At 53.0% G+C, this 27,067-nt stretch overlaps 15 protein-coding genes across 15 annotated transcripts; 6 read left to right on the top strand and 9 right to left on the bottom strand.

The window, feature by feature from the left end:
• Nucleotides 1-105: 105 nt before the first annotated feature.
• HSM3 (Hsm3p) lies at nt 106-1,533 on the top strand (the record flags this gene model as incomplete). Its single annotated transcript, NM_210032.1, has 1 exon — nt 106-1,533. One exon carries the CDS (start codon nt 106-108, stop codon nt 1,531-1,533), a length of 1,428 nt encoding a protein of 475 aa, NP_984679.1.
• A 155-nt stretch (nt 1,534-1,688) lies between these two features.
• Nucleotides 1,689-4,904, bottom strand: MTR4 (ATP-dependent RNA helicase MTR4; the record flags this gene model as incomplete). Its single annotated transcript, NM_210033.2, has 1 exon — nt 1,689-4,904. The coding sequence occupies one exon, from the start codon at nt 4,902-4,904 to the stop codon at nt 1,689-1,691; it is 3,216 nt and encodes a 1,071-aa protein (NP_984680.2).
• Nucleotides 4,905-5,254: 350 nt separating this feature from the next.
• AGOS_AEL180C (AEL180Cp) lies at nt 5,255-7,207 on the bottom strand (the record flags this gene model as incomplete). Its single annotated transcript, NM_210034.1, has 1 exon — nt 5,255-7,207. One exon carries the CDS (start codon nt 7,205-7,207, stop codon nt 5,255-5,257), a length of 1,953 nt encoding a protein of 650 aa, NP_984681.1.
• A 645-nt stretch (nt 7,208-7,852) lies between these two features.
• Nucleotides 7,853-8,722, top strand: AGOS_AEL179W (serine/threonine-protein kinase; the record flags this gene model as incomplete). The annotated part of the gene is made up of 1 exon (NM_210035.1): nt 7,853-8,722. The coding sequence occupies one exon, from the start codon at nt 7,853-7,855 to the stop codon at nt 8,720-8,722; it is 870 nt and encodes a 289-aa protein (NP_984682.1).
• Nucleotides 8,723-8,788: 66 nt separating this feature from the next.
• PEP8 (retromer subunit PEP8) lies at nt 8,789-9,712 on the bottom strand (the record flags this gene model as incomplete). The annotated part of the gene is made up of 1 exon (NM_210036.1): nt 8,789-9,712. The coding sequence occupies one exon, from the start codon at nt 9,710-9,712 to the stop codon at nt 8,789-8,791; it is 924 nt and encodes a 307-aa protein (NP_984683.1).
• Nucleotides 9,713-9,942: 230 nt separating this feature from the next.
• Nucleotides 9,943-11,361, bottom strand: TIM54 (Tim22-complex subunit TIM54; the record flags this gene model as incomplete). The annotated part of the gene is made up of 1 exon (NM_210037.2): nt 9,943-11,361. The coding sequence occupies one exon, from the start codon at nt 11,359-11,361 to the stop codon at nt 9,943-9,945; it is 1,419 nt and encodes a 472-aa protein (NP_984684.2).
• A 1,109-nt stretch (nt 11,362-12,470) lies between these two features.
• Nucleotides 12,471-13,406, bottom strand: AGOS_AEL176C (AEL176Cp; the record flags this gene model as incomplete). Its single annotated transcript, NM_210038.1, has 1 exon — nt 12,471-13,406. The coding sequence occupies one exon, from the start codon at nt 13,404-13,406 to the stop codon at nt 12,471-12,473; it is 936 nt and encodes a 311-aa protein (NP_984685.1).
• A 1,205-nt stretch (nt 13,407-14,611) lies between these two features.
• Nucleotides 14,612-15,319, bottom strand: LOG1 (Log1p; the record flags this gene model as incomplete). The annotated part of the gene is made up of 1 exon (NM_210039.2): nt 14,612-15,319. The coding sequence occupies one exon, from the start codon at nt 15,317-15,319 to the stop codon at nt 14,612-14,614; it is 708 nt and encodes a 235-aa protein (NP_984686.1).
• A 534-nt stretch (nt 15,320-15,853) lies between these two features.
• ZAP1 (Zap1p) lies at nt 15,854-17,839 on the top strand (the record flags this gene model as incomplete). The annotated part of the gene is made up of 1 exon (NM_210040.2): nt 15,854-17,839. One exon carries the CDS (start codon nt 15,854-15,856, stop codon nt 17,837-17,839), a length of 1,986 nt encoding a protein of 661 aa, NP_984687.2.
• A 325-nt stretch (nt 17,840-18,164) lies between these two features.
• On the top strand, nt 18,165-19,760 carry IKS1 (protein kinase IKS1; the record flags this gene model as incomplete). Its single annotated transcript, NM_210041.1, has 1 exon — nt 18,165-19,760. One exon carries the CDS (start codon nt 18,165-18,167, stop codon nt 19,758-19,760), a length of 1,596 nt encoding a protein of 531 aa, NP_984688.1.
• Nucleotides 19,761-19,821: 61 nt separating this feature from the next.
• Nucleotides 19,822-21,441, top strand: BIT61 (Bit61p; the record flags this gene model as incomplete). The annotated part of the gene is made up of 1 exon (NM_210042.1): nt 19,822-21,441. The coding sequence occupies one exon, from the start codon at nt 19,822-19,824 to the stop codon at nt 21,439-21,441; it is 1,620 nt and encodes a 539-aa protein (NP_984689.1).
• Nucleotides 21,442-21,509: 68 nt separating this feature from the next.
• On the bottom strand, nt 21,510-22,748 carry YHC3 (amino acid transporter YHC3; the record flags this gene model as incomplete). Its single annotated transcript, NM_210043.1, has 1 exon — nt 21,510-22,748. The coding sequence occupies one exon, from the start codon at nt 22,746-22,748 to the stop codon at nt 21,510-21,512; it is 1,239 nt and encodes a 412-aa protein (NP_984690.1).
• A 187-nt stretch (nt 22,749-22,935) lies between these two features.
• BNA3 (kynurenine--oxoglutarate transaminase) lies at nt 22,936-24,312 on the bottom strand (the record flags this gene model as incomplete). Its single annotated transcript, NM_210044.1, has 1 exon — nt 22,936-24,312. The coding sequence occupies one exon, from the start codon at nt 24,310-24,312 to the stop codon at nt 22,936-22,938; it is 1,377 nt and encodes a 458-aa protein (NP_984691.1).
• A 171-nt stretch (nt 24,313-24,483) lies between these two features.
• On the top strand, nt 24,484-24,991 carry SDH8 (Sdh8p; the record flags this gene model as incomplete). Its single annotated transcript, NM_210045.2, has 2 exons — nt 24,484-24,493; nt 24,590-24,991. The coding sequence occupies one exon, from the start codon at nt 24,593-24,595 to the stop codon at nt 24,989-24,991; it is 399 nt and encodes a 132-aa protein (NP_984692.1).
• A 33-nt stretch (nt 24,992-25,024) lies between these two features.
• On the bottom strand, nt 25,025-27,046 carry NUP82 (linker nucleoporin NUP82; the record flags this gene model as incomplete). Its single annotated transcript, NM_210046.2, has 1 exon — nt 25,025-27,046. The coding sequence occupies one exon, from the start codon at nt 27,044-27,046 to the stop codon at nt 25,025-25,027; it is 2,022 nt and encodes a 673-aa protein (NP_984693.2).
• Nucleotides 27,047-27,067: the final 21 nt, after the last annotated feature.

Here is a 27,067-nt window from a genome sequence, read left to right on the forward strand (position 1 = left end):
AGGGCCCCGGTTCTGTGCCTCACGACATTAAGTGGCGAAGTGCTGGAAAAGTGCCCTTTACTTTTACAAACCCCAAAACGCTACTTCGGAAGAGTCGATATCGCGATGGAGGAATGGAGGATCCAGGACCGAATGAGCCAGCTGGCGGATGTGCTGGAGGCGCCCGAGGAGCACGGCGTGGGGTCGGTGAACGGGCTGGTGGACATGCTGCAGCTCGACCTGGGGGTGATGGTGCGTCTCGACGCAGACGCACGGCCACTACTCTCGGCGATGAAAAAGGTGCTCACGGCAGGGGAGATGAGTGGGCTGGACTATAGCGGGCTTCTGTCGCTGCTGGACACAGTGGTGAAGCTTGCGCCGTTTGAGACGGTGCTGGAGGTGTTTTCGGTGGAGGACATCATCACGGCGCTGGAGAGCGACGACCAGCTGGTGCGGACGTCGTGCAAGGTGCTGGCGGTATCGCACCCCAAGGACCTGTTTTCGACGACGCGGATCATGGACGTGCTGCTGCAGCTGTACTTCAGCCAGCGGACGGTGCCCGTGAATGCGGTGGAGGACGTGTTCCAGAGCCTGTGCACGGACGGGCTGATCAGGCGGCGGATCCTGGAGAACAACTACCCGCTGCTGCGGGAGATGCGCAGCACGCACGACGCGATTTTATTCTCGCGCTACCTGGTGCTGATGACCATTCTTTTCCGCCACATCGACCGCTCGGAGTTCCAGAAGGAGCTGTTCGTGCCCACGACCGAGGAGGTCCTGGACTCACTGAAGAAGGACATCTTTCTGTTCATCAACGTGGCGAAGTACTACCGTGCGCTGCTGGAGTACGCGACAGACCCGGGGGCCGCCGGAGGGCCGCGTGACTGGGCGCTGAGCTACATTCTCCCGGTGCTGCATGCGTTCGGCCACATTTATGAAAACAAAGAAAAGTACATTGAAGTGCACAGCTACGCGCGCGCCTACTTGTTCCAGCTGCTTCGGACGGTCTCCTACCTTGAGGACATGGAGGTTTTCCGCGAGCTGGATGTGAAGTACCTGCACATCTCGGGGGACAACCCGGACGTGATGCACTTCATGGCCATCTTCAATCCCATGTACTTGTACCGCCACCATTTCGACCTACTAACCTCCCAGGTTACGGTGAAGCCGTCCTTCTTACCAGTGCTGAAGAACATTGTATCATGCCAAGAGACATTTGAAATCCTGAAACCAGCTCTGACAGCTAGTGCTATATTGATTATGCCCTATTCAGAGCAGATGGTGCTGCTGGGCCAGTTGAGCTCTTATCCGCACTCGACAGAGTACCTTGTACAGGAGCTTCCCAAGGTGATGTCCAATTTAATATGCAACGAGAATGGGCCAATCTCCGAGCCAGAGACAATAGAGTTGCGCAAAAAAGTCTTCGAAAATCTACTTCTATACAGTGCTACAGTGCTGAACGTCTGGTACGAGCCTCTACTCGATGAGTATACCAATATATGTTCCGGTAAGACGTCGTTCGTAAGAACTGAAGTTGTTGATATGTACCTATAAGTGTGGGATTATTTATACCCTGAGTTGTAATTTTACTGCCACTATTTTAGTTGTTGTTGCCGTTGTTGTACCAGATGTATTCTATATTTGTTCTTTTATATAACTGAATTCTGAAGTGTTAAGTCTATCTATCTGCGCAGCGCGATATCGTACATTTACAAGTATAGCGAGCCCGCAGAGACGATGTCTCTGTGTATCATGTGCAGTGCGGCCTCCATTTTTTCCTTGAGTGTCACGTTCCCAATTGTGTTGGAGACGTCAATAAGCTCTTTTATGAGTTCCTCAAGTCTCTTGAACATTCTAATGAGTGAACCTTCATAAACGTCTGTCATTTTACAGATTTGGGTGAAGGAAGCACCTCTGCACCATTCGTAAACGACCTCCATAAGTTCATGTCTAAAGCTCTCAACGTAGTCTTTTTCGACTATTTCTAGCTTGGAGTCCTTAATAACTTTGGCAATTTTCGCTGCTACCTCACGCATGGCCTTTAATGGCTCCGCAAGCTCTGGTTTCAACCTAGGCGCCTCTTTACACCGTTCCTGGAAGGCAAAGCATGATAGCAAAGCCGCAGCCTGTTCCGGTTTCAGTTCGTTAAAATTACCATTCAAAATTAACTCGGTAAGCAGCAGTTCGTCGCCTGATGAAATGTCACATGCAACCCTACCTTTCAATTCAATGATGTCCGATGCAGAGCAAAAGCCCAGGCGGCGAAGAACCCGCTTGCGGCGACGTAGGTCGTCCAGTTGGATGACCGCTTGAGCTTCATTCATCTTCGATTTCAAGTGTTTAATGTCATTCTGCATAGCAACCTTTTCGCTGTATTTCTCATATAGCTCTTGGAGCTTCACGGAGTTAGCTATCGGATTGGAGTTCATCTTCGATTCCAAGATCTCAATCTTCTTCAGAAGCTTCAGGAATTCCTCATCCTCCAACTTCATATTTTTGATTGGGTCTAGCAATGGAATCCCCTTGGGGAAGCGGCGCTGAACCTCCTTCAACGTTTTACCCACAACCTCCTTCTGGCTGTCCGCCTTTATATCACTAGGCATAAAAATTCTGAGGTTCCCTAAGCCTTGTATGGAGTCTAATGTGATTGAGATCAAGGCACAGGTGGTTTTCTCGCCGTCTGCGGCGGGCCTGATACCCTCCGGGAGCACTGGATTGAAAGGCTTCAACAAGTTGAGCGGAGAATCTTTGTACATGGTATTAACCACCACATTGACAATGTAAGAATCGTGGTCTGCATATACTGCAGTAGGGTCACGCTTGTTTATTCTCTTTGCAAAATCAACCACAGCGCCCCAGCCGTAATCCTGTTTACCGCCGACATTGATCTTTATTAAGCGCCCTGGTTGTAAGAAGCTCAACACATTCGCAGGATGCGTCATGACTTTTCTTACGTCTTCATTGTACGCATCAAGTGTCTGCCTGATATCGTAATAATCTTTCACATTACTTTCATCATCGACGTGTATGTCTTCCAATTTCTTAGAAAGCTCATTCATCTTCTTCTCCATAACTGGCATCGAAGTGATATTCTGAAACTGGTAAAAAGAATGCTCCAACATGAACTCAGGGGAAATACCTTCCACTCGCATCAAGTTCAAGATCATGTTGTACCCCAAGTGAAATGCCGAGTCCAGTCTATCCGCTTGACCTTTGACCATACCCTTAGCCACTTGCGGTTCCATCTTTTCGTCTATCATCATGATGACGATACCACGATCATCCAAGCCACGACGGCCTGCACGACCAGACATCTGAATATATTCACCACCAGAAACCCAGCGAAACTGCTTACCGTCCCACTTTCTGACGCTTGTAAACACCACAGTCTTCGCAGGCATATTTAAGCCGATGGAAAATGTTTCTGTAGCGAACAACACCTTTAAAAATCCTTCTTGGAAGAGAATTTCAATAACCTCCTTCAATATTGGCAACAAACCAGAATGATGTATACCGATCCCCCGTCTCAAAAGTGGCAGGATATGCTTAATCTGAGGTAGCTCACGGTCCGCTTCCGGAAGCAAGCTAATGGCATTGTTGAATATTTTTGTCAGCGCATCCTTCTCCTCATCAGAGTTAAAATCCAACTTCGACATTTTAAGGGCCAGCTCTTCACAGTCCCTCTTACTGAAAGAAAACACAATAACAGGATTGTACTTCTTCTTCCAAATCATTTTAACTATTTTGTAAATGTCGCCCTTCGCGTCTCCCTTGGCCGCACCTCCTTTGTAGGTCTGTCCCCGTTTACCCTTGGACGTTGCGGAGTTAGAATCATCGCCCAGCTGATTACTGATGGACGCCATCGCCTTCTGGAAATTTTCTTCGCGGAATGTCCCCTTCTCATCAACTACCAAGTGTATACCGTCGCCATGGGCGGGGAATAAATAGTGTTGCAGTGGGGTTGGACGAAAGTCTGTGTAAACGATGTGGCATGGCTGGGAATGAATTCTACATATCCACTCGGCAAACTCCATCGCATTGGGAATCGTGGCCGACAAGAAGACATAGCGCACCTTGTCCGGCAACAAGATGATCGTTTCCTCCCAAACAACTCCTCTCTCCTTGTCACGCATATAATGCACTTCATCAAATATGACCCAGGCAACTTCTCTCATGACCTCACTTCCTCGGTACAGCATACTCCTCAGAATTTCGGTAGTCATGACCAAGCAGCCAGCATCTGGGTTGATGGTGATATCACCCGTCATCAGACCAACATCCCCGAATTCAGCAAGGAGTTCTCTATACTTCTGGTTCGACAATGCCTTAATTGGAGATGTGTAGATGACCCGCTGTTTTTCGCGCAACGATTGAGCAATGGCATACTCCGCCACAACTGTCTTACCTGCCGATGTATGCGCAGAAACTAGTACTGACTCGCCCCGATCTATGCAGGACACCGCCGTGTCCTGGAACGGATCTAGCGTGAAGGGATAAGTCCTCGCCTCATTTGTACGTATGTGCTGTCCAATAGGCTTGTAGTCGTAGTTTGGGGGCAATGCAACCTGATGGCGCACCTGATGCCGTAGCTTCATCTTTCCGTTTTCCTCGACTTGTGCAGCATCGGCTGTAGCTAGGCCGCTCGACGCTTCGACCTCTCTCGATGCCTCCTTTTCAAACGAATCTGCCAGCACGGGAACCACTTCTGACTTCTTTTTCTCATCGACTAGTTTCTTGTCCTTTTTAACTTTCTTAGCCGTGGACTCTGCTTGCTGAGATTCCTCCTTTGTATTGCTACTTGGCGACAAGCCCCGTTTCTTGGTTTCGACCTGATGCTCATCGGGCACTTGTTCAATATCCTCAGCGGGCAACTCAGGTAACTCTTTTGGCTCTTCGCCAAACACACTAAATAAATCACCATCCATGGTGATAGGTGGTTGAATGAAGATGACCAGGTACCGTTCTGTTATCTGACGGGTATCTTTGACACGGGCAACTCATCGCATCGATGTTAGTACTCTAATACAGAAAAATTTGCACATCGTAAAAGATGATATTTGATATTTGATAATCAGTAATGGCTATGCCGTAGAGGGTGTCGCTCTTTTATGGTTGGTGAGTCGCACAACCTGTGGCATGAGTTGCATATTGTAGAGTCCTGTTAAGTGTAATATAATATGTCTATGCAATTGGGTTGGGCATCTAAATGATACAAGTACATAATGAGGATGGAATAAGAGATCGATCTGCAATGAGCGACAATCATGGGTTCCTACTAGTTAAAAGCCGATTTCACTGTCAGGAAATGTTTCCGTTCTGCGCTGCTGCAGGTATTAGTCGAACGTGAGGGTGAATATTTGCCTTGGAGATGGTGAACGTAGCGCAGGTCGGCCAATTGGCCTCGCGGCGGGGCTAGTCTCTCAATAGATTCCCTCTGATCCCATCTAATGTTTAATAGTGATTTTGAGAGACTATGCCCCAATTTCTGTGTGAGAGCATGTGCCCGAATTGGCGATGAGGATACTGACTGCGTGCGGCTACCGTGCGATATTAGGGGTGCGGATCGTTGGGACGGGGACCACATATGCAAAGGAAGGTCGGCGTGTCCCGAGCGGGCGAAGGCCCTTCCAGCGCTGCTGGTAGAGGATGCTGCTGCAGATTTGTGCTGCGCTGAGATGGCAGCTACCTCTCGGGGTGTATTACCGCGAGTGAGGCCCTGCAGAAGCGAGTCATCGCTACCCTGGTGCCGGATTGCTTCTTCCGCGATATCCAGGGTACTGGTATTTTCCATGTTTAACGTCCGCATATGGTTTATGACCAGATTACCATGCGCACAGCCCCGAGAGGCTAGCTTCGGGCCAACGGGGTCCAGAACAGAGTTTGATGCAGCGCCTGGACTGCCGAAGGGTGGTAGCAGATTCGTCGGCGAATGCTGTTGGCATCCAGAATTTCCTGAAAAATCACGGTCCCTGTCTCCATCTGCACTTCCAGAACCATTTGTGTTGCTCGCTATTAATGTTTTCGCATCTTCGCTTCTATCTGTGTGTGTTACGTCTATCCCTTGAGTGAGTGCGGAATGGGGGCGCTCCTTTGGTCCAACTGTCACTTGCAAAGATGACTCTGACAGAGTCTGGGGAGGTATTAGTATGCTGGCAGAATAATTGGCACGTCTGTGGTCTTTTCGTAAACTATTCGCCATAATGCTATTATCGCTAATATCTTGGTTATCGTCATCATGCGTGTTCATTAAGATTAGTCGGCCTGCTGATGCAGTAGGGAATGTAGGGCTTACCAGATAGTCTGGCGCCTTTAATGCACTACTTGAAACATCGCAACCATTAGATAGACGAGTCACGTAGCGTGCTTCAAGGTATTGTTCTTCATGTCTTGGCAGATCATCCATATGGGCAGGCGAAACCTTCTTCAAGATCTTGTTCTGCAGCAAATCAAAAATGCCCTTTTTGGAGCATGCAGTACCGTGCGGCCCCGCAGAACTCTTTTGGACAATCGAGGAGCCTGATATGCTTCTATATCTGCGAGTTGCACACGCCGGACGAAACACAGGCCTGGGAATGTCTGGAGTGGCTCCCTTTTCGCAAATCGGGTAATTTGTGTCGTAATCATTCATCCAGTTTTTGCTCGAGTACTCCCAGATGTCGTCCACCTCGGGTATCAGTGTGCTCATCGATCTCTGGCTGACTTCCGCAGCAGTGCTATCCAGAGGTTGCCTGTTATTTCCATAGGGTGCTGCGTTTCTCTTTCCGAGAGCGTGTCCTTCGCACTCGGGCGTTTCCTCCGTGGGAGCGCCGGCCAGCATCACAATACCCGCTGCGAAGCCACTGCAGAAGACCGAGGCGATCAAGAGAGCCAGGTGCGTGACTATGAGGCCTCCAACGCCCATTGCTGTGCTGTCGAGCACTGCGGTTCTGTGCCACGCTAGCTGCATGACGTACCACATCGCCGCCCCGACCATTCCCACGCACGGAATCGTCGCCAACGGCACCAACATCTTCGGCTGCGCTTTGACACGCGCGGTCGCGTGGGACGCCGCGCATACCGCGGTCGTGGCGGTCACCACGATCAGCGACGCCCGGTACAACGTTTCCGGGCACTGCTTCGTAGTAAATGCAACTGCCACCGATGTTCCCGTTGTTGCAACAAGCAGCCCGAAGCTCGAACATAGTACAGCTCCCCGCATTTTCTTGGCTGCACCACCATTAGCAGACATCGTCTTGTTCTTCGTGCGCTGCTGTAAGTGTGCTTCCCTTTCGCGCTGCTACCTATTACTATGCCCTAGAAGAGCTCAGTCTAGGGGTTAATGCTAATCTACCACACTCGCTTCTGTCTCTGCTCTCACTATCTTTTCGCTGTCTGGCCCGTGTACGGCTGTCGATCTGGCAACTGCCCCCGGTGTACAAATTCTGCCGCTAATAAAGTAAATGAACCCATGATAAAGGCCGAGACCGCATCTCGTAGCGTATATTTGGAATACCTTGCTTAGTTTTCCATTTTGGATCGCGATGCCTGCTTGCACCGATGATCCATGTAATATAGCGAAACTGTGTTTATCAATTACCTAATTAAGAACGGTGCAGCTGAAACAATAAGGATGCGGCGCTAGCATCAAACCTAATTTGGTTCCCAACCGTTAGTCAATTGCTCGAGGAAGACGCCCATTCTCTTGGATGTAGTTCATTGAAGACATCCCCAGCGTGTTCTTCTGCCTCAGTATGCCTCTGTTATACTCCGTCAAGCGGTTCTTGCCTGCGGGTTTCGCAGGTCGCGTCACGCGGGGTGCAGCAAGAGCAAAGACTAGAAATTAGTCTTTCTCGAGCGGTGATAGAGGCACGCACAACGGCTGGAAAGATACAATATGGAGCTAAGAGTCTGGAAATTGTGGAGGCGATGGGAGCGGCGGCAGGAGGTAGGGCGCGGAACGACGTGCTACGTAGAGGTGTGGCAGCGCAAGGGCGTGACGTGCGCAGTGAAGCGGGTTCGAGGGGACGATCCGTCGGAGCACCACAACCGCGAAGTGCGGGCGATGCTGACCAAGGAATATAACATCCTGCGGAGCCTACACAGCGTGCATGTGGTAGCGGTGGTGGAGCAGCGACTATCGAAGGGGTGGATTCTGCTCGAGTACGTCCCGTTTTGCGTGCAGAAAGTAATGCGGATGGATCTAGCCCCGGGGGCCGAGGAGAGGCGGTGTCTGCTGGGGCAACTGGTCGAGGGCGTCGCATACTTGCATTCCAGCGGCGTGGTGCATCGGGACCTCAAGCTGGACAATATGATGTTGGCACCCGACTGCCACACTCTCAAGCTGATCGACTTTGGGCACGCGGTGAAGCTGCAGGCGGGGAAAACGAAGTGCTACGGAATCGGTGGCACAGAGCCTCTGATAGCGCCGGAGGCGCTGAACCAGCTGTCGTATGAGGGGTATCCAGTGGATATGTGGTCTATTGGAATCATCATGTATATGCTATTCAACGATATAGCCGACCTGCGATACCCGTGGCGAATTGCACGATCCAGTGACGAGGCGTTCCTAGCATACGAGGAAGAAGGCCTGCTGCATATATCTACGGAGGAGCATTTGTGTCGTCGCTTTCTGACGCCTGACCCCGCGTTACGTATAACGGCTGCAGAGGCGGTGGAGATACCTTTTCTGCAATACAACTGCGATGGCCATGTGCATGAGCGAACTCGTAGGTTGTGTCAGAAATTTTGGGGCACATATATGTAATTGGATACCATCAGCGCTGGGAACTCAGAAACTACATAAACAGTTACCCGTGCAGTGGTCAGAGCGTCAGCTCAGCGTCCGATAGAGGATGATTTCAGTCTGCTTGAAGTATCTCCTGCCGTCCTCGTCTATTATTACCAGACTCAGATAGTTCTTCACGCTGAAGTAGTTCGAGGTGATGTTGGGAGTCAGGTCGTAACCGCCCAAAAACAGCCGTATGGGGATGGTTTCGCCTTTTACCGGGGACCCGTCCATAATCTCGTACCGAATGGAGGTTGTATCGCTCAGCTGGTTTGGCTCGTGGCCGCACGTCTCGCGCTTAATAAGACTGATCTCCATGTGTTTCACTTTTAGGCGTGTCAGCAAGAAGTATATCCGGCCCACTATCACGTCCTTGAGCGCATACTGTGACTTGGAATACTCAAACTCAATATGCAGACAGTTTTCTATCCCGATGTCGAGCTTGACAGGCTTGTTCTCGTCTGCGGCACCTGCAGCGAGGACCGGCGGGATAGTGTTGTACAGATAGCACCAAAACTTCTTGAGCTTCACGATATCCGTGGATTTGCGGAGCACAACCACCTTCACGTAGAACATCACGTCGATGTTCTTCCCGCGGTAGCTCTCGTACCGTTTCTCCACATCCTTGAAGTTGAATGGGAAGCTCTGGGAATGAACCAGCTCCCCAGGAGGACAGATGTCCGCGCTCAAAGAGAGAAACGTGTCGATCGCTCGCTTCTTCGCCTCGGAACTCGACTTCGTGGTATCTACCGACCCCACAAGGCTCACTCTGATCCCCAAGTGCTCTACTTTACGCCCCTCCCGTACTCGCAGAGTCACAAGCCCACTTACGCTTTCACCATCCTCGTACAGCGGGTATCTGTCTTTTAGCGTTTTCGATGTAGACGACACAGATGGTATCTCAACCTGCTTGCGTGACTCCTGTCCATCGAACAATATCTCTATATCAATCGGCGATTTGAAGAACATAACTTCAGCTCTTGGATATACGTGACTTCGCTGGCACCAGAGATCGTCCAAGTACCTACCCTATTGATAGACCGGACCAGATCATATGTCTTTAGTCTCGTTTAACCTTACCCCCATGGAGAGCCTTTAATATGGGGTTACTCCTACGTACATGATGACTATAATAGCAATGCCCAGCTGACAGAGAGGGTGTCTATATACAGGAAGGACATTAACTATGCAGAACTAGGTCAGTTCAAGTTCATGGTGGCTGCCAAATCAGCCATGAGAGCCGGATCCACTACATGAAGTTCCGCAATAACGCGGGGATCGGCCTTCAAGTCCTGTACCCACTCACTTTTGCGCTCGCGGCCCTGTTCAACCCAGCGGCGAGGCCAATCTTCTTCTTCGGAGATGCCCAGGTTCAAATCATCGGGTTGAAATGGCCTGATAGTCTGCAAGACCATTGCGGCAGCTGCCTTGCAGCACTCCTCCGCGTAGTAGCGCCGTGTATAGAACCGGTAGATCTTCCGTGGAGTCTGCAAGAAGCCTGACAAGTTAGGCACCGGAATGACCAGCAGAGGCTGGTGGAAAAGAGCTGGTATATGCGAAGACGGATGGCGGACGTCGCCGACAAGCTCCTGTGAGAGCGACAGACTGCTATACTCGTCAGGCGAGACGTAGGGGGCTGGCGGAGGTGCAGGTGCGTTGTTGGATTTTTCATCTGGCGCATCTGTCGCCGCCGAGTCGGGCTCAGCGGGAGAGTGCTCAGCCTGTTCAGGGGCCTGCTTGAGAGCTTCCGCAGCGGCCGAGGGCTCGGGCTGTTCAGGAGCCTGCGTGAGATCTTCAGCAGCAGCCGAGAGTTCTGTAGGTGCCTCCGGTGTTAAGGTTGGAGGGTCCAAGGGCCCCAGTGTACCTTCATGAATTCCTGCAATGTATTCCTTATAGGCACCCCGGCCGATACAGATCACGCCTCCTGCGAGGACAGGATCCTCCACCAGAGCGTCGGCGTCCCATACCTTCTGTTCACGCAGTGGCGCGTTCTTGTAGAAAACGCCCAACAGTTGTTTGTAGGTGAACTCGTCGCGGAATTTCTGGGCGCGAATTCGCTCCAGCTCCTCTTCGGAAAGCTTTTCACGGCGCCACCAGCTTCTCATCCGGTTCAACCAGCGCTTTTCGTCGAGTGCCCGCTGTTCCGCCGCTTCTGCCGCAGCAATATCTCGGCGCAGCTGCCGTACGCGCTCCGCCACTTCATGACGGATGACGCCCTGCCGCTCTTCTGTGAAGACCTCGTAGTCCAACCCAGCTTCGAACAACACCTGCTTCACGTATCGCCGCCATACTTTCATCGACGTCTCGAGATAGTCGCCCGGAGGAGGCGCAACAAACACCGTGAGCCGCCGCGGTTTGAGCCATGTGTCCATGTGCGCTGCGCCTTGGTCCTTCACCAACGACGAATAATGCTTGCATATGCGCCGCTGCTCCCGTTTGTCGTATACCACTCCAGCAATGCCGGCTCCAACCACAAGCCAGAACGCGCACCACTTAGGCCCGGGCAACCGCAGAGCCGGTATACCCATAGCCGCGAAAGCTGGATTACTGTACCCAGCCTTCTTCGTGCTAGACATCTTCTGCTTCTCCTGTGGGGGATGCTTGAACTCACCCATCATCGCCCAAAGATGAGCAAGATTATCGACGTTGCACCAATCACGTGATAGGCACGTGACGGTGTATCGTAGAAAAGGAGGCCTAGTTTACATGTCTGATACCCCGGATGTCTGACACCCCGGATAACTTTACCATTGGAGACGATTGAGCTGTCCTTAACGTGGCATCATATCACATGACTGTCCCAGGCTAATTTTATCACCGAAAACGTTTTATCTTGCTTCATGACGCCCCTTCAGGCGGTTATGACGCAGATGCTGTCAAGAATATGATCTGCTCAGGGTACTTATTGTGACGTGCTGGTGACTGGTATATTTCCGGTCACTGGGCGTTTGGATTTGGTAACACTAATGGCCAGGGTATTCTGAAATCTACCCCGAGAACTGTGCCGTGCGGCGTGTGCGCCTGGCTGACTACCGCAGTGGTGAATTGGCTCTGCGCGCAACACCATATGTGCCTAAAAGTGTCTACCCTGTGGACCATTTCTTCAGATTGATCTAGCAACATGGAAGCTACAGAAATATTCTGGCTAGGCCAGATTAATAGTTGGTATCCTTTTATGAATCACGATCACGTGCTATTTCCGGGATGCATCTGTGCACCTATAACCAGTTACGACAGGCTTCTGGTCATAAGCTGCACGATCACGTGCGCTCTCCGGGAGTGCGGGGCAGCGTCAGCGACAGCAGACGTCTAGTCCAGCGGCATCGTAACGACTAACTATTTCATTACTATTTACAACTTCAAACTTATTTAGGGATGTGATACCGTAGCACCACAGAATGAGAAAACGAACGCCTTCACCGGCAGGCAGCACCCCTCCCCGCGCCGCATGCAACGAGCCTGACCGATGGAGGTAGAATAGTTGCTCAAGTCGGGCAGAACAAACAATGGAAATCAATACGTCAGAACCTGCCACGACGTGGAAGCAACACCAGATAACAATGACTGCGGTAACGAAAGTAGGTAAGCGGACGCAACAGATTAGACGCGTCATGCGGCAGCAGGGGCTGGAGATGGCATGCAGCGGGCACAGCCCAGAGACAAGACGCGACCAGATAGGTGGGTCTCGAGTTTGCAGGCCATCAGTGAGTTTCTTTTTGCTGTTTCGCTACTTGTGGTCAGCTCCAGATGCGGCGGGCGCGGCCGTGAATTCGACCTGCGCCGCCTTGTTTGCCTCGTCCTTGTTGAGGAGGAAGTCCAGCTTGCAGAGGGCGCTCCTGTCATGCGTGTCGTATAGAGTCTCGCGCGACCCCGGCGGCGAATGTATGGCAAGCTGGTGCTCTGCGAGACCGGGCCCAGTGCCGGGCATCGCGTTGTGGCAGCCTTGCGGAGATGCAGGCGTGACAGCCACACTGAGAGGCACTGCACGGTGCGCAAGCGCAGGCAGGCGTGGTACGAAACTCGCCGCAGGTCCCTCAGAAATCGCGCAGCGGGAGGCCTGCGAGCTGTCCTCCGGAGAGTAGAGCATAAACTGCCGCTTGGCGTCCTTGAAGCCGACATTTTGCGGCACGACCTCGAGCGAGTTGCGCCGGCTCATGTTCGGAGTGAGCGCGGTCAGGGGAGGCAGGGCCTGCTGCTCCGCAAACTTGCCCTGCTGCTGCGGCGGCGTCGCCGCAGCGGGCACGTAGACCGCCTGCTCGCGCGTCTGCACGTAGCTCTGCAGCGAGTGCATGTGGTAGTTCTGTATGATCTGGCGAGCGGCAATCGACTTGCGCGCCCGCTTGCGCTTGTTCGTGCCGCCATTCCACCAGTTTTTGATCGCATTGTCCGAGCGCCCGTTGTTGAGCACGCGCGAGATCTCGGCCCATTTCTTGCCTATTTTCGCCACCAGCTCCTGGATCAGCTCGCCCTCCTGCTCCGAGATGGGCGTCTTGTTCAGCGACGGCTTGAGGTTCTGGTGGTACCGCTCGCGGCACTGCTTTGGCGACCGCGACTTGAGCAACGCGCTGATCTTGACCCAATTGAACGCGCCGTGCTGGTCGATCAGCTTGAGCAGTAGCTTGTCCTCCTCGCAGGTCCACGGTCCTCTCTTCTGGTTCGGCATCTGGCGCGGACTTCTTCGGCGCCTTGTCTGCCTTGTACGATAGCGTTCCGATCCGTGCTGCGGCCAACCGCCAGAGCTCGCCTACAGCCCGTATATATACGCCGGCTGCCGGCCTGCCGCATGCGATTTGTCCCACCTCGCTCTGCTTCGTCCCGCCTGCCGTTGCTCCATGGCACCTTTCATTTAGTGTCTCGCGAACGTTTCGAATGTACCCTATCGTGGTACCACGTTGCCTGCCGTGCCGTTACTACATCTTCTAGCGCGGCCTGAGTCACATGTCTCGCCGCGCACTCCTTTTCTGTAGATAGTCAGCCGCCAGATAGTCGATAGTTGGAGATTTGGGCACCAATAGCGGTGCCCATTACGCCTGCCATTGTTCCATGTCATTGGAGCTGGGCCCACCGCGGCACTCTTCCCGTTTAACCTTACAGCCCGGGCATGCAAACGCTGTCTGGGCCGTGGCAACGGGCCTGCAGCGACTTCTTGCCGATAGGCACGCACTGAGATCCAGGTGGCAGCGGCCTGCAAGCTGCCTCGCGCCAGCCTACCGAAACGCTGTGACACCTGCCTAAATGAGCCGCCAGCAGCACCCTCGGGAGGCACGCCATTCAGTACATGCGCGCCCGCCTCCTGCAGCGAACAGGGCGCCGGACGTAGGGCGCCGGACACCCCCGCGGGCACCGGACGTATTCCTGCAGAGCGCGCGCAGCCAAGGTGGCTGCCAGAAGAGCGAGCGGTGCGGAGACACGAGCGCGCGGTGGCAGTAGCAACGGCGACTCGGAGAAAGGGGCTAGCGCCGTTTGACGGCACCGGCCCCTTGCGCGACCGCGATTTACTCGGAGATCAGGCGGCTAGAACGTGAGCTTAGATTTTGCTGCCGACCTCGTATAACGCGGTCTGGGGACACAGCGCCGGCGCAGAAGGCAGCCAAGAGCGGCACGCCGATGTACCCGCCCCAGCGGCAGTGGCGTCATATCTGGCAGAGGTGACGAGCGCCCTGCGCGGTAGCGCGCGGACACGGACGCGCGGCGTGGGCGGGGCAGTGGACGGACAGGTGGCTGCTGGCGTTAGATGCGGGACACGTTGTTCGAGCAGCCCGTTGGCGATAACAAAGACAGTAGCAACGTCGCGAGGCAGCCGGCACGTGGGGGCAGGCACCGGCGGCGGGGCCGTGCGGCACAGGTCTATGGTTGGCTCTATACAGGCTACATGTCGGCCCAGCGCAGGTTGAAGCGGCCGTCCGGGACGTGGTAGTTCTCGATCTTGCGGACGACCTCCTCGGGCGAAGTGGCGACCTCGAGAATGTCGCCGTTCTTGCGGGAGATGAAGCCGTCGGCGATGGCGCGGTCGACAAAGGCGAGCAGGCTGTCGTAGAAGCCGTCGATGTTGAAGAGGATGATGGGCTTCTGGTGGATGCCGAGCTGGGACCAGGTGATGCACTCCATGACCTCCTCGAGGGTACCGTAGCCGCCGGGGAGTGCGACGAAGGCGTCGCTCTCGCGGGCCATCATGGCCTTGCGCGTGTGCATGTCGGGGACGATGGTTGTGGCGCCGTACTCCTCGCTGATGGGGGTCACGCCGGTGTGGTTGTCGACGGAGGCGTGGAGGAGCGCGTTGTGGTCGGCCTTGTCGTCGCGTTCCTTAGCGACGAGCGCGTTGGGGATGATGCCGTGCACGTAGCCGTCGCAGTCGGGGCCCATGGTGGCGCGCGCGACCGTGCCCATGAGGCCGGTGGTGCCGCCGCCGTAGACGAGCTTCCACTGCAGCTGGTGGAAGAGCTCGCCGAGGCTGCGGGCCGCGTCGGCGTACTTGGCGCTGTTGCCGAACGAGGAGCCGCAGTACACGCAGACGGCGAGCTTGAAGCCATCGGCGCGCGCATCCTTGGGCGTCGTGCCCTCCAATTCACTGCTCATTGTGCTTGCTGTTTGTTTACGCAGAGTGTGGCCGGCGTTGGAGTGCTTATGCGCTCGCCGCGCCCCGATCGGCGGGACGGCCGTCGGCCCCGGTCACGTGCTCCCGCCGCCCCACTCTGCACGTGACGTATTAGTCACATGATATCCGGCTGTGCCAGGACCAAAATGCTGGATTGCGGTAACCTTGAGGGTGGATAAAGAAGTGGGCTGCTCGAAACCAACAGACTTGTAGCCAGGCCATACAGTTAGCGCAGGCCATCGGCGAAGAGAAACGGCGTACCTTATTGAGACGTCAGGACGAGAACGGGAGGCTCCAAGTGACGTGCGCAGGGCGAGACGTGCGATATCCTGTTGTACCTGCTGCAGTGGACCCGTGGCTGGGATCCGGAAATGGCCCTGTACCTAGACGTAGCTATTTGAGAGTACCAGTAAGACAGAGACGCCATTTTTCAGGAAGCAGATCTCCCTTTGGTTTTTTTCCAACTATCTCAATTCCCCCCGGAGCCAGGTGAAGCAGTGACAGGCATACTCGCGATGGTTGGCGATATTCAGCTGCAGGAGACGCAACAGGGAGTGGTACATGGCCACATCCACAACTACAACAACCTGACGTACATCCACGGGCATGTGCACAACAGTAGCCGGGGCGGCGATGGGGAAGAACGGCCGCAGGCGGAGCCCGAGGGCGGCGTGATGACCGCAGTGCAAGCCACGCGGCGGGAGATCGACTGCTCGAAGTACCAGGATTGCCAGCACTTCGAGTTCGTGAACTACCACAACCTGAATCTGTTTCAGGAGCTACAGGGCGAGGCTGCGGGAGTGCCTGCGCCTGGCTCAAGAGGATGGCAGGATGACCTGCTGCTCCCGCAGCAGGGCGCCAAGCGCAGCAAGGGCACCTGCACACAATGTAGCCCAAAGATTATGGAGATATGCTGCGAGCAACAGCATGTGGCAGGCGGGGAGGGTCCCAGTGAGATTGCTGTCTTTCATGGCTGTCCCACAGGCGAACGGGGCGGAGAAGATCGCTCGGGCGCAGTTGTCAACTTGCCGAAGTTCATCAATTGCGACTTCACATGTCCAAGTGGCACAGCAATGAGTCATATAGACTCATCTTCTAGTACCTTGACTGTGGAAACGTCCGCCGCGGACTCCCCGACCTTGGAGGATGGCTCCTTCGACTGGCTTTGCCAACAATGCGTGAACTACGACTCCTGTGAAGATACGGCTGGTCATGAACAGCAGCACTGCCACGACCACGTGGTGAATAGCGAAACAGACATAAAGATCCTCAACGATCTCGTAAGCATATCCAGCATGTACGAGGCTCCGCTCTGCAAGAATGCAGACCAGTCCATTAATTTGCTCCATTCTAGCATATCGGGCATTGCGGATACAGGTGCTGCTGTCGGCAGCAACAGCCCAACGCCAACAGCCCAGGTCATACCGCAGGGCAGAGCACACCACCATCACCACCACCATCACCACCACCATCACCGTATCGAGCTTCACCCTCACAAGTCGCTCGAGGACGCGATCACAAAAGGCCAGGAACGGTTCACAAGCAACGAGCGCGACCCAGTGCCAGAACAGCTTCCTGCGGAGCAGCGACGCTGCCTGTCTATAAATGGCACTAACACTATAAACTTCAACTGGAACTTCAAGAGCAACGACCGCGCACTGCGCTGCCTGTGGGACGACTGCAGCGCGATTCACCCAAATCTGTTGGACCTGCAATCTCACATGCTCAAAGACCACATCTCCGGCAGCGCCGCGGACGCCGACTTTCCATGCCGCTGGAAGGACTGCGACTTTCTGTCGGCAGACACGGACTCCCTGATCAACCACGTCAACGGCACTCACGGCATAGGCTTTGACATCCAGTTTCTCGACGACAAGGCGCTCCAGCTGCAGAACTGCAACCACTGTGAGACCCACTGCTCGTCAAACGCCATCGAACCTTCTGCGGACGGCACCTTCCGTTGTCTCTGGGGCTCCTGCACAGACTGCTTCTCCTCGCGCCAAGCGCTCAACGACCACATCGTCTCGAGCCATGTGCCCTCTGGCCGCTCCGCATACCAATGCAACTGGGCTGGCTGCACCAAGCACTTTACACAGCGCCAGAAGCTTTTGCGCCACATCAAGGTACACACCGGCCACAAGCCCTGCAGCTGTCCACACTGTCCTAAAACCTTCTCTACCGACGACATCCTCGCCCAGCACATCCGCACGCACTCCGGCGAGCGGCCTTTCCATTGCCACTACTGCCGCAAGCAGTTTAGCACGTCCAGCTCTCTACGCGTGCATATCCGCACCCACACAGGCGAGAAACCTCTTTCTTGCACGGTTTGCGGGAAGCGCTTCAACGAGTCAAGCAATCTCAGTAAGCATATGAAAATCCACGAGCGTAAGTACATGTGCAAGCTCTGCAAACGCAGTTTCGACCGCCTGCCGCAGTACAACTCTCACGTTGCGAAGTGCGCCCGTCTTCGACTCGCAAAGCCATCCATTGAGCGTTTGTAATGTAGTTTAATATGTATATTCCTATCTTTAGTCAGTCTGTTTCGCTGTTTCGCTCATCTCCGAGACTGATTTTCATATCATGCTCGAGGGTATTTTGCAAAAATGAATTTTACAACTGGGGGAGCAGGTTCTAGAAAGAAGTGAAGCTTCGATCTGTTCGAGATCAGTTGCAGGTCCTCTATCGTTTGAGTGCCATTACGCAGGAGGAAGAGTCGGCAACCTCTTTGATAAGACTAAAATATTGGATTTTTTTGTTACTTTAAGCAGTAATTGCCAGAGTGGAGTGTCCGTCGTAAGGGTCAGCTGATAACCAGGCGATGGTTCCATGGTGTCACGAAATCGCGAGATGTCATTAGTGCTATACAATCGTAACAATCAGAATGATACGTCGATAGTGGTGCATGATGCGCGGACGCGGTCGCTCGTGCTATTCCACGAGGCCGCGGGGCGACTGTCGTTGGCGGCATCAGACAGTGCAAGCTACGAGGGGGGGCGGTGCCCACACTGCGGGCACCTGCTCGGACTACAGTCTTACTTTATCCATGACCAATACTTCCAGCTGCTCGAGGATTTGCCGCGGCCGGGCACGGTGGAGGCGCCGGACACGTTCATCCCGCAGAACCTGTTTACGCAGGGATACTACCAGAACTTCTTCCAGGAGTTGGAGGTGTTGGGAAATGGGGCCCGCGGAGCGGTGTACAAGGTGGAGCACACGTTTCTGGAGCACAGCCTGGGCGTTTACGCGCTGAAGAAGATTGCCATCGGGGATGACATGGCGTGGCTCAACAAGTGCATCCAGGAGGTGAAATTCATGAACTCTATCACGCAGGACTGCCTCCATCTTGTGAAGTACAACCATGTGTGGCTGGAGCGGACCAGCTCTGTGGGGCACGTAACCGCTCAGGCGGGCGCGAATAAGACTACGACGGCGACAGATGACGTACCATACATGTTTATCCTCCAGCAGTTTTGCCCCGGCGGTAACCTTGAAGGCGTCATCAACACCAAGGTGTTCCAGCGGCTTACGGGCAGCGAGAGCACGGAGGAGCGCAAGAGGCTTTTCCGCATGAGGCGCCGGGGTCTCACGGGAACGCGGAAGGGCCTGAGCACGCGCCAAGTTTTGTCTGTGGCTTCAGATCTGGCCCACGGACTGCGCGAGCTGCATTCGCTAGATATCATACACCGCGACCTGAAGCCGTCGAACTGTCTGCTGCTCGGCGAATACGACCCGTCGTCCACAGAGAACTTCCCCAAGATCCTAATCGGTGACTTCGGGGAAAGCCAGTTGCGGGGCCAACTGCGCACCGCTACCGGTGCCACGGGCACGCTCGAATTCACCGCCCCCGAGCTCGTGCTGTTTGAGGATGACGTTCGCGTTAAGGCGATGACGTCTAGCGCCCCGCAGTTCACCTTCGAGTCTGACATGTATTCCTTGGGTATGATTCTCTACTTTGTGGTCTTTGGAGAGCTGCCCTTTGGCCCTGGCGGCGATATGCGGCTACTCAAGACTCAAATAAAGAAATACTCATGCAGTGCCTCGGCGCTGCAGCAGCGACACAGCGGTTACTTCCTCAAGCCCATTGACCCCCGCATCTTTGAGCTCATAAGCAGCCTCCTCTCCCCCTCTGCCGCAGATCGCCCGGACGCAGACGAGGCAATTGCCATCATCAATGATATTCTAGCGTCCTGTAACTCTGCTGATGCACATGTGCCTGCCAAAGGGTTGGTTATGCACCGCGAAGCCGCCATGAATCTCGCGGTACGCTCAGCTCAGCTGGCGGTAAGCCTTGCATACATGAGATGGCACTACGCATCACCTTGGAACAATCTCAATCTCTTCCTACTGGGCTTTTCCTTCAATTGCTCCAGTTCTACCAGGCCCTACCTTTTGGCCATTACTTTGGCCCTTTTCCTAATGTAGGAGACCGATTAAGTAGCTAATATACTAATAAAACATCTACTGAGTTAATACCATCAATTTTATGTTACCTCCGTCCTTATTCCCAGTCCCCGAGCAAGCACAATGCGATCAGCGAGCGTGCGTATCTTTTTACCAAAGGATTACACGATGCCTGAGTATCCAGGGGTTAATGGGCAAGTCAGAACAGAAGCTTGAGGTTCACAGCCGTATGGACTATAGGCGCAAGGTGAGCGCTCCGGAAGCTGTCACTTATGGTGCCAGCACAGAGTCCATCCGCGAGTTTTCGACGTCTAGCGATCTGCTCCCGCAAAATGGACCGGTGACCCAGGGCCTAAGTACAAGTGCCGAGAAGGCGAAACCGGAGCGTACTCCGTCATCCAACTATAGCTCCGTTCTGCCAAGCCTCTCACGTGTGGGATTCCAGTCCATCTTTCAGAACAATGAGACACGACGCAGCCGGCAGTCCGTGCTCTCGGAGAGCTTCAACGGAGCGCAGATAAGCCAGAATGATGATAGGCTAGCGGGATCCTACAACTACAACCAACTGCTAGAGCAGTCCGAGCGTGGCACAGGGTCATACGGGAAGTGTTCCTCCAGCTTGTCGTTGGAACTACATGTGCCAAAGACGCGAATGCCCCATGGATCAAATTCCAGCCAACAGAACGGGCTTTCTAGGGGTAAAAACTCGCTCAAGCAGGCTGCCATCAAGCTCTTCCGCGTGAGATCGACCAGCTCTAAGTACCAGGACGTCGATGTGCAACCCACTCCATGGATGAAGTTCCTGCATTCTCAACACGGAAAACACCAAAAAGCGGCATACGTGACATCTAACGTTGTCGAGTCAAACAAGTCGGTCTACTCACAGGGCCAGAGCCAGCCCTCTAACCTTAGTGACAAATCCGTTAGGCTATTTCATGAGGTAAACTTCGACAACAATGATGTTCAGTTGCTCCATGATCTGATCAAAAATATGCCAAGTTTTGAATCTAACTTCCACCAATTTACCATACATGAGCAGGATGCCCTTCTCAGTAACATCTGGGGGGTTTATTGCAATCTGATCCTATCTGTTTTTAAGAACCATCGGCTGTGGCAGCTTCCGGCGAAGATTGAGGATATTAATCGTGTGCTGAAGTTTTACATCAAGCTCAAGCAAGATGGCAAGACAGCATGCACGGGGTCCAAGTTTCTAAACGAGATTGAACAGTGCTTGCGTGCCTCATTTTATGTGTTGGAAACCCAGGTGCTATACGACCATGCTGAAGGTATTGAAATGCAAAGCGCCCTAAAACGGCTGTGTGCTGTGTGGGAACTGTTTTACCAGCACGCCTATGGTGATTCAATGGCTGTCCTGGCGCCGCTGGATTCCAATTTCCAACGTTATCCACAATATTGGTGTGCCACACAGGATTCAGGCCACCTCACGTTAGCTCAGCTGCTATTCCAAATGTTTAGAGATGCAATTGTGGTACCATATTACCAGACCTTTATGAATGATGGAGACAATATCGCTGCTAGTTTCCAGAAACACTTCACGGACGAGGACGAAAAGAACTGCGTCACACAGACAGAGAAGCTGCTCCTGCTGCAATGTTTCGGTTTGTTGTCATCTCTCAACAGCAGAGACGTAAATCAGCAAATCGTACAAGGGTTGTTAGCAGGGGTTCGCATGAGCATTTAGCATAATATATGTAATATATACAGCATGAAAGGATTTGCAGGCGATTGATCCCGAGGACACGGAGCAAATCACTCCAGCTGACACCACGGGCGGCCGGTTTTAACCTGATGAGAGCACAGCACTGGCTCGAGGAGAATGCCAATGAAGGCGGCAACAAGGGTGCCCGAGGAGTCAGAAATTGACACTGCGCCAAGAGAAAACTCACGTTCAGCCAGCGGGACGTCTTCTGAAATATTCAGGAAACTGTTAACATAAGATGCACCGCCAAGCAACCCTTCGTACAGTACTATGGCCATTATAACCCAAACTGAGTGGATAACGTAATACCATGACTGTATTAGCAAGATGACCAGATTTAAGAACTGTAGAACGCTAAGCAGATACAAGCCTCTAATGCGGACCCAGCTCCCACTAGATCGTGATATGAATACACCCAATTGGTACAATGTCCCATAAGCCACATAAATATCTCTATATTTATGGAAGAGTTGCGAGGTGCCATATCCCTCATGGATTGGGAACATAAGCGTAGGGGATACGCCCTGGTTGATTAAGTATTCAAACAGATATACCGTACTCAATGGTATCATATAAGGGACTACTAGCACTTTTAGTCGCCGCATAGTCACTTCTATTCGTTCCCGCAGAGCGGCCAACCGAGGCCGGCTTGCACAGTCACGGGCGTTGTCTACTGTAGTCCTAGGCGCCTCCAGACTTATCACACTGCCTGAATTGTCTTCTGCCTCCATAAAGTGCCCTGACGCGAGAGGCTCATATGCAGTTCGCTCTACCTGAAGCGTGAAATATAGCAGGAATCCGATCGGTAGGATAGAGAACAGTAGTAGAGACCTGCTGACAGGTATTTTCAGGATCGAAGTCAGGAGCATGTACAAAAAGCTTCCAGCCAGCCCGGCCCCGCCCGTCCCAGAGCTCCAGCCGTTTAATGCAACGTGACTGAAGTAGTGCGTTAACTGGAGAAACGTGATTTCACCTACTCCTGATGAGATAGAAGCCAGCACTATTCCCACAATGCATACTCCCAGCCGCCCTGATGCCACCAGTAGCATTCCAAAGCCGCTCAACGCAATTAGACTCCATATCCGATAGTGATACTCTACCCTATCTATGAAAAACGGGGCCACCAACTTGACTAAGAACGATGGCAAAATGTCTGCCAGCAGGATCAGCGATTTTGGTAGAGTCGGGCCCACGATATCCACAGCAGCAGCTAGTATGACCACATACAATACATTATTGAGCAAGCCGAAAAGCCAGAATTTACCAAATATTAGCTTCCTTCTATCCATATCTGTATTCGGTACCCGTACTTACCGGTTTACTGGCTCTCACGTCACACTTATAAAAGTGAAACGAACAAGCGACTCCGAGCGTCTGGTGCGCAGCTGGATACGTCAATGAAAATACTCAAGCAACCGTTAAACTTTCAGGTGCAAAATACAAATCAAAGTACATATATTAAGTTTAATTAACATATTATAAGTAGTTCTTCAGGACCATAAGCCTCTCGATGGCCTCATCTAGGTAAGTATCGTCCTTGCAAATTGCGAAACGAAGCATGTTCTCCGATGCTTCGCGATGGTCAGGGATGAAGAAACTTGAACATGGGATGGCGACGAGACCCAACTCATTAATGAGCCAATAGGCCACGCGGAAGTCGCGACCTTTGTCCGCAAGTTCCTCAGGGAAGTGGTAATCTGCGGGGAGTGGTAGGCGCGAAAAGTCCACAAGAAGGAAATAAGAACCCTCCGCACGAGTGTATGGCAAGCCCAGATCGTCGAAAGGCTTCTGGAAGCGCTCGTACTTCTTTTGGTAGGCAGCACGAGTGTCAGCATAGTAGGTCGTTTTCAATGCGTGTTCAATGGCAACAGCGCAGGCCTCCTGCAGCGGTGCAGGGGAACTGAAACAGATGCGCACGTGTGCCTTGGAGGCCAGGGCCAACAACTCCTTGTTGCGGGATATGACCCAGCCAATACGCCAGCCAGTCGCAGCAAAGGACTTTCCTGCAGATCCGACGGTCAACGTGTGCTGCGAGATCTCCTCTGACAAGGTGGCGATTCGGGTAAATTCGTCAGTGAAGTACAAGTGCTCGTATACTTCATCAGAGATAATGTAGATACCCTTCTCAACGCAAATGTTCCCGAGCTTGAGCAACTCTTCACGCGTGAACACTTTCCCGATGGGGTTGTGCGGAGAGTTGATGATCACTGCTTTCGTCTTTTCATTGATGGTCTGGCGCAACATATCATAGTCGATGACCCACTCTGTGCCCTCCGTCACCCGCTTCGAGAGCTCCGCTGGTGGCCGGATGGGCACGTAGCGCACCACGCCACCCAGAAGCTCGATGTTAGGTATGTACTGGTCGAAGAAAGGCTCGAACACAATAACCTCGTCGCCTGGGTTTACAAGCCCAGCAAGACAGGCGAAGATACCCTCGTTGGCGCCAGTAGTCACCTGCACGTTCTCTGCGGCTAGATCCCCGTACATGGGGCGGTATAGCTTCAACAGCGCCTCCACCAGCGCGGGCCGGCCCCGGGTTGGTGCGTACTGGTTGTTCATGGCGTTCTCCAGCGCACGCTGTGCGCCGGCAATCGCAAAGTCAGGAGGAGAGTACGAGAAGAAACCCTGGCCAAGGTTTAGTACCTTCATGCCCTTTCCTGCCCCACTGCCACCGTTGGCCACCGATTCGGCGGCAGCCTTCGCTGCTGCCTCGTTGATAATCGTCCACACGTCTCTCGTCGTCTCTGCAAAGTAGTTATTCCCCCTGATTTTCCCCATGCTGTTGTAGCGTCTTCCTGGTATGTGTCGAAGTCTTGAATGGCCCAGAAGTCGCCCTGCTTCTGAGATGTTCATCTTTATGTGTTTCAGGGTATGACTCTTCAAATGATGCCCTATAGCGTGACGCCTATTTCCGCGCCGCGCTTTCCCTCTGATCAAATGTGGCTCTACAAGGGCGGAAGTGGCAGAGAATATTAATGAATCAGTTCCGCTGACATATTTGTATTGTCACGGTATTCCACATTCCTTTGAGTACGTATGTCCGTCTAGGAATGGCTGGCTTAGTAAGGCTTAATATTAACTGAAAAGCGCAGCAGTGTAATCCATCTAGTAACTAACACATATCCATTAGCACATGTTTCGTTCAGTACTACGTCATTCTTACGCCGTCCCTACTGTGAATTACACATGGTCCTCGAGAAGCCTCATAAGATTCTTCACTAGCGATGAGAAGGCAGCTCCTCCATCGCTTCCGAGAGAAGAGCAGAAAGAGTTCGAACGGCTTCAGAAGATTGCACAGTCACAAGCTGCCATCGACGAGTACAACAGACAGTTCGAGAATGACCATACGAAGGAGTCAGCGAACTCTCCCATCCTCAAGACAGAAATAGGCTCGTTCTCACCGGAATTCAGCAAGACGTTGCCAGAGTTCGAGGGCGACAAGAATCCCGAGACAGGGGAGATTGGCGGGCCGCGCCAAGACCCACTGCGGTACGGGGACTACTCATACAACGGCCGCGTGACGGACTTCTGAGGTATAACTTGTGTATATATGTATGCAGGTTGGTTAAATACATAGCTTGCGCTCCAACTCTCTCGCAGCTGCAGACAGGTTGTCGGTGCACTCGGTGATGATTTTCGAGTCCAGCTTTAGCAGCTCTTGTAGGCGGCGGAAATCGAAGGGCTCCTCTTCCTGGCGGTCGTGTTGTCTGTGTTCTGGTAAGGATTCCAGTTCGTTTTTGAGGAATGCAAGCTCGTCGCGCAGCTGTGCGCTCTGTAGCACGTAGTCGTTGAAGGAAATAGCCTGGTTTTTCAGCTCTCTGAACCAATCGGCCTCCTTTTTGCTGAGCGGCAGGTCGCTGAACTTGTGGGAAGAGTTGATACGGTTCAGAGTAGATTGCAGCATGCACAATCTCTGTTTCAAACGGCGGTCTCTTTTGAGGACGGAGGTTAGTCGCGAGGACATGGCCTCTGAGGAGTCCCGAAGCACAGAGTGCCTGGAGCAGATATCGGCTACCGTTTCTACCTGGCGATGGAGCTCGTATTGCTGAAGAGAGAGTCGGTTGTGCATCAGGAGACCCGCGGACTGAGAGAGGATGATGCGGTCCATTACTTCTTTGGAAATGTTAGTTAAGGTAGCAAGGTGCTGCTCGTTGAGATCGCTGTTAAGTGGGATGTTTTTAAGAGCAGGGGGGACTAACGGCAGAGGCTGGTGTTTCCTGCGTTGTAGTTCTTTGTTTGTATTGAGTATTTCTTCGAGGGAATTTGGGAAACAGACAGTGTATGTTGGCTCCTTCCCTGGCTGCGAGTCCAGTTCTGTTTCCGTATCCGACTTGGCGGCTTCTGTAGATGGGACGATCTTGGCATGATGGTCACCAACTAGAATGATGCCCTTGTTACCTGGCGCATTGAAGCGGGCCACTGAGTGAAACTTCCCCGGTATCTTGCAGATGGACGAAGTAAAGTTGATATCCTGCAAGGCGGCCAAGTTACAGTCCCTGATACAGTCCTCCAGTGCCTGTAAATAGGGAATTTCCACTCTCTGCGCAGAGTCTATGCCAAGAACTGCAACTCCATCACAGGTTGCAAAAGCGGTCCCTGTAGCTGTGAATTCTTCTACCAGCATTAATGTATAAGCATTCTTGAGATCTTTCGTCCACGACATCAGGACTTCTGTGCTTGGGAAGAGCAAGATATTGGTGGAGTCGTCAAAGCTTAGTAGAAGCAGATGTGCCTCTGATTCACCGAGCGGGACAACAGTCAGTTTTGTGCCGACTGCACTATAAAGCTTTTCTGGGAAGCCGTGAATGTTGTAAGGCCCTTGCGATATCGTCCTCCGTCTGTGTTCTGGAATCACTAGCTCGCCGTCACTGCCATTCTTCTCGATCGCCTGTAGAAGTTGCGTAACAAATTCGAGATACTCTATCGTTGCAACTTTAGCGTCGTCTGGAGTATCCTTCGTCAGAGTACTGTACAGAGCGGTCGCCTTGTTCCACTGCCTAGCCCACTTGGCGCGGTCTGCCTTGATCCTACTGGGCAGCAGTGGGCATATAACATGCACGTCACCACCCTCCGAAGTTGAGAATAGATACAATGACAGGCCATCTGGAGCGAATGCTATATTGGTGATGTCGATGACGCGTGATGAGATACCCAGCTGCGAAGTCGGCTCGTTAAGGACCAATGTCGGCTTTTCATAACGCGGCTCGTTCAGTTCGTAAATCTCTATCGTCTCCTGCCCTGTTAGCACAACCAAACAGGAGTCGAGGTATGCCAGAGGGTGCCATAGTACCTGTTTGATGCCTCCGTTGACGGTTAATGTAATCTTCTTCCCCTCCCTATCTACCACTTCGATTATGTGATCGCCATAGAAGGCTAGCAAGCTACCAGAGCCATTCAAGATACTGCTTGCTTTTGCGTCCACCTCTGCGTGCCAGCTTTTGTATGTTTGCTCTGTGAATCTGCCTAGGCGCAGATGCTTGTTATAATACGCCACAATTTTGGTCCCGTCGCCATGTGTGTGCGCATGGAGCCTATGGGAAGCGCCGAGCGCATCAGCGTTAAAGATAGGATGCAGCTCGCCGGTCATTTCAGGTCCTAATTCAGCTAT

Source organism: Eremothecium gossypii, chromosome V (assembly GCF_000091025.4).
Source record: "Eremothecium gossypii ATCC 10895 chromosome V, complete sequence".
NCBI lineage: Eukaryota > Fungi > Ascomycota > Saccharomycetes > Saccharomycetales > Saccharomycetaceae > Eremothecium > Eremothecium gossypii.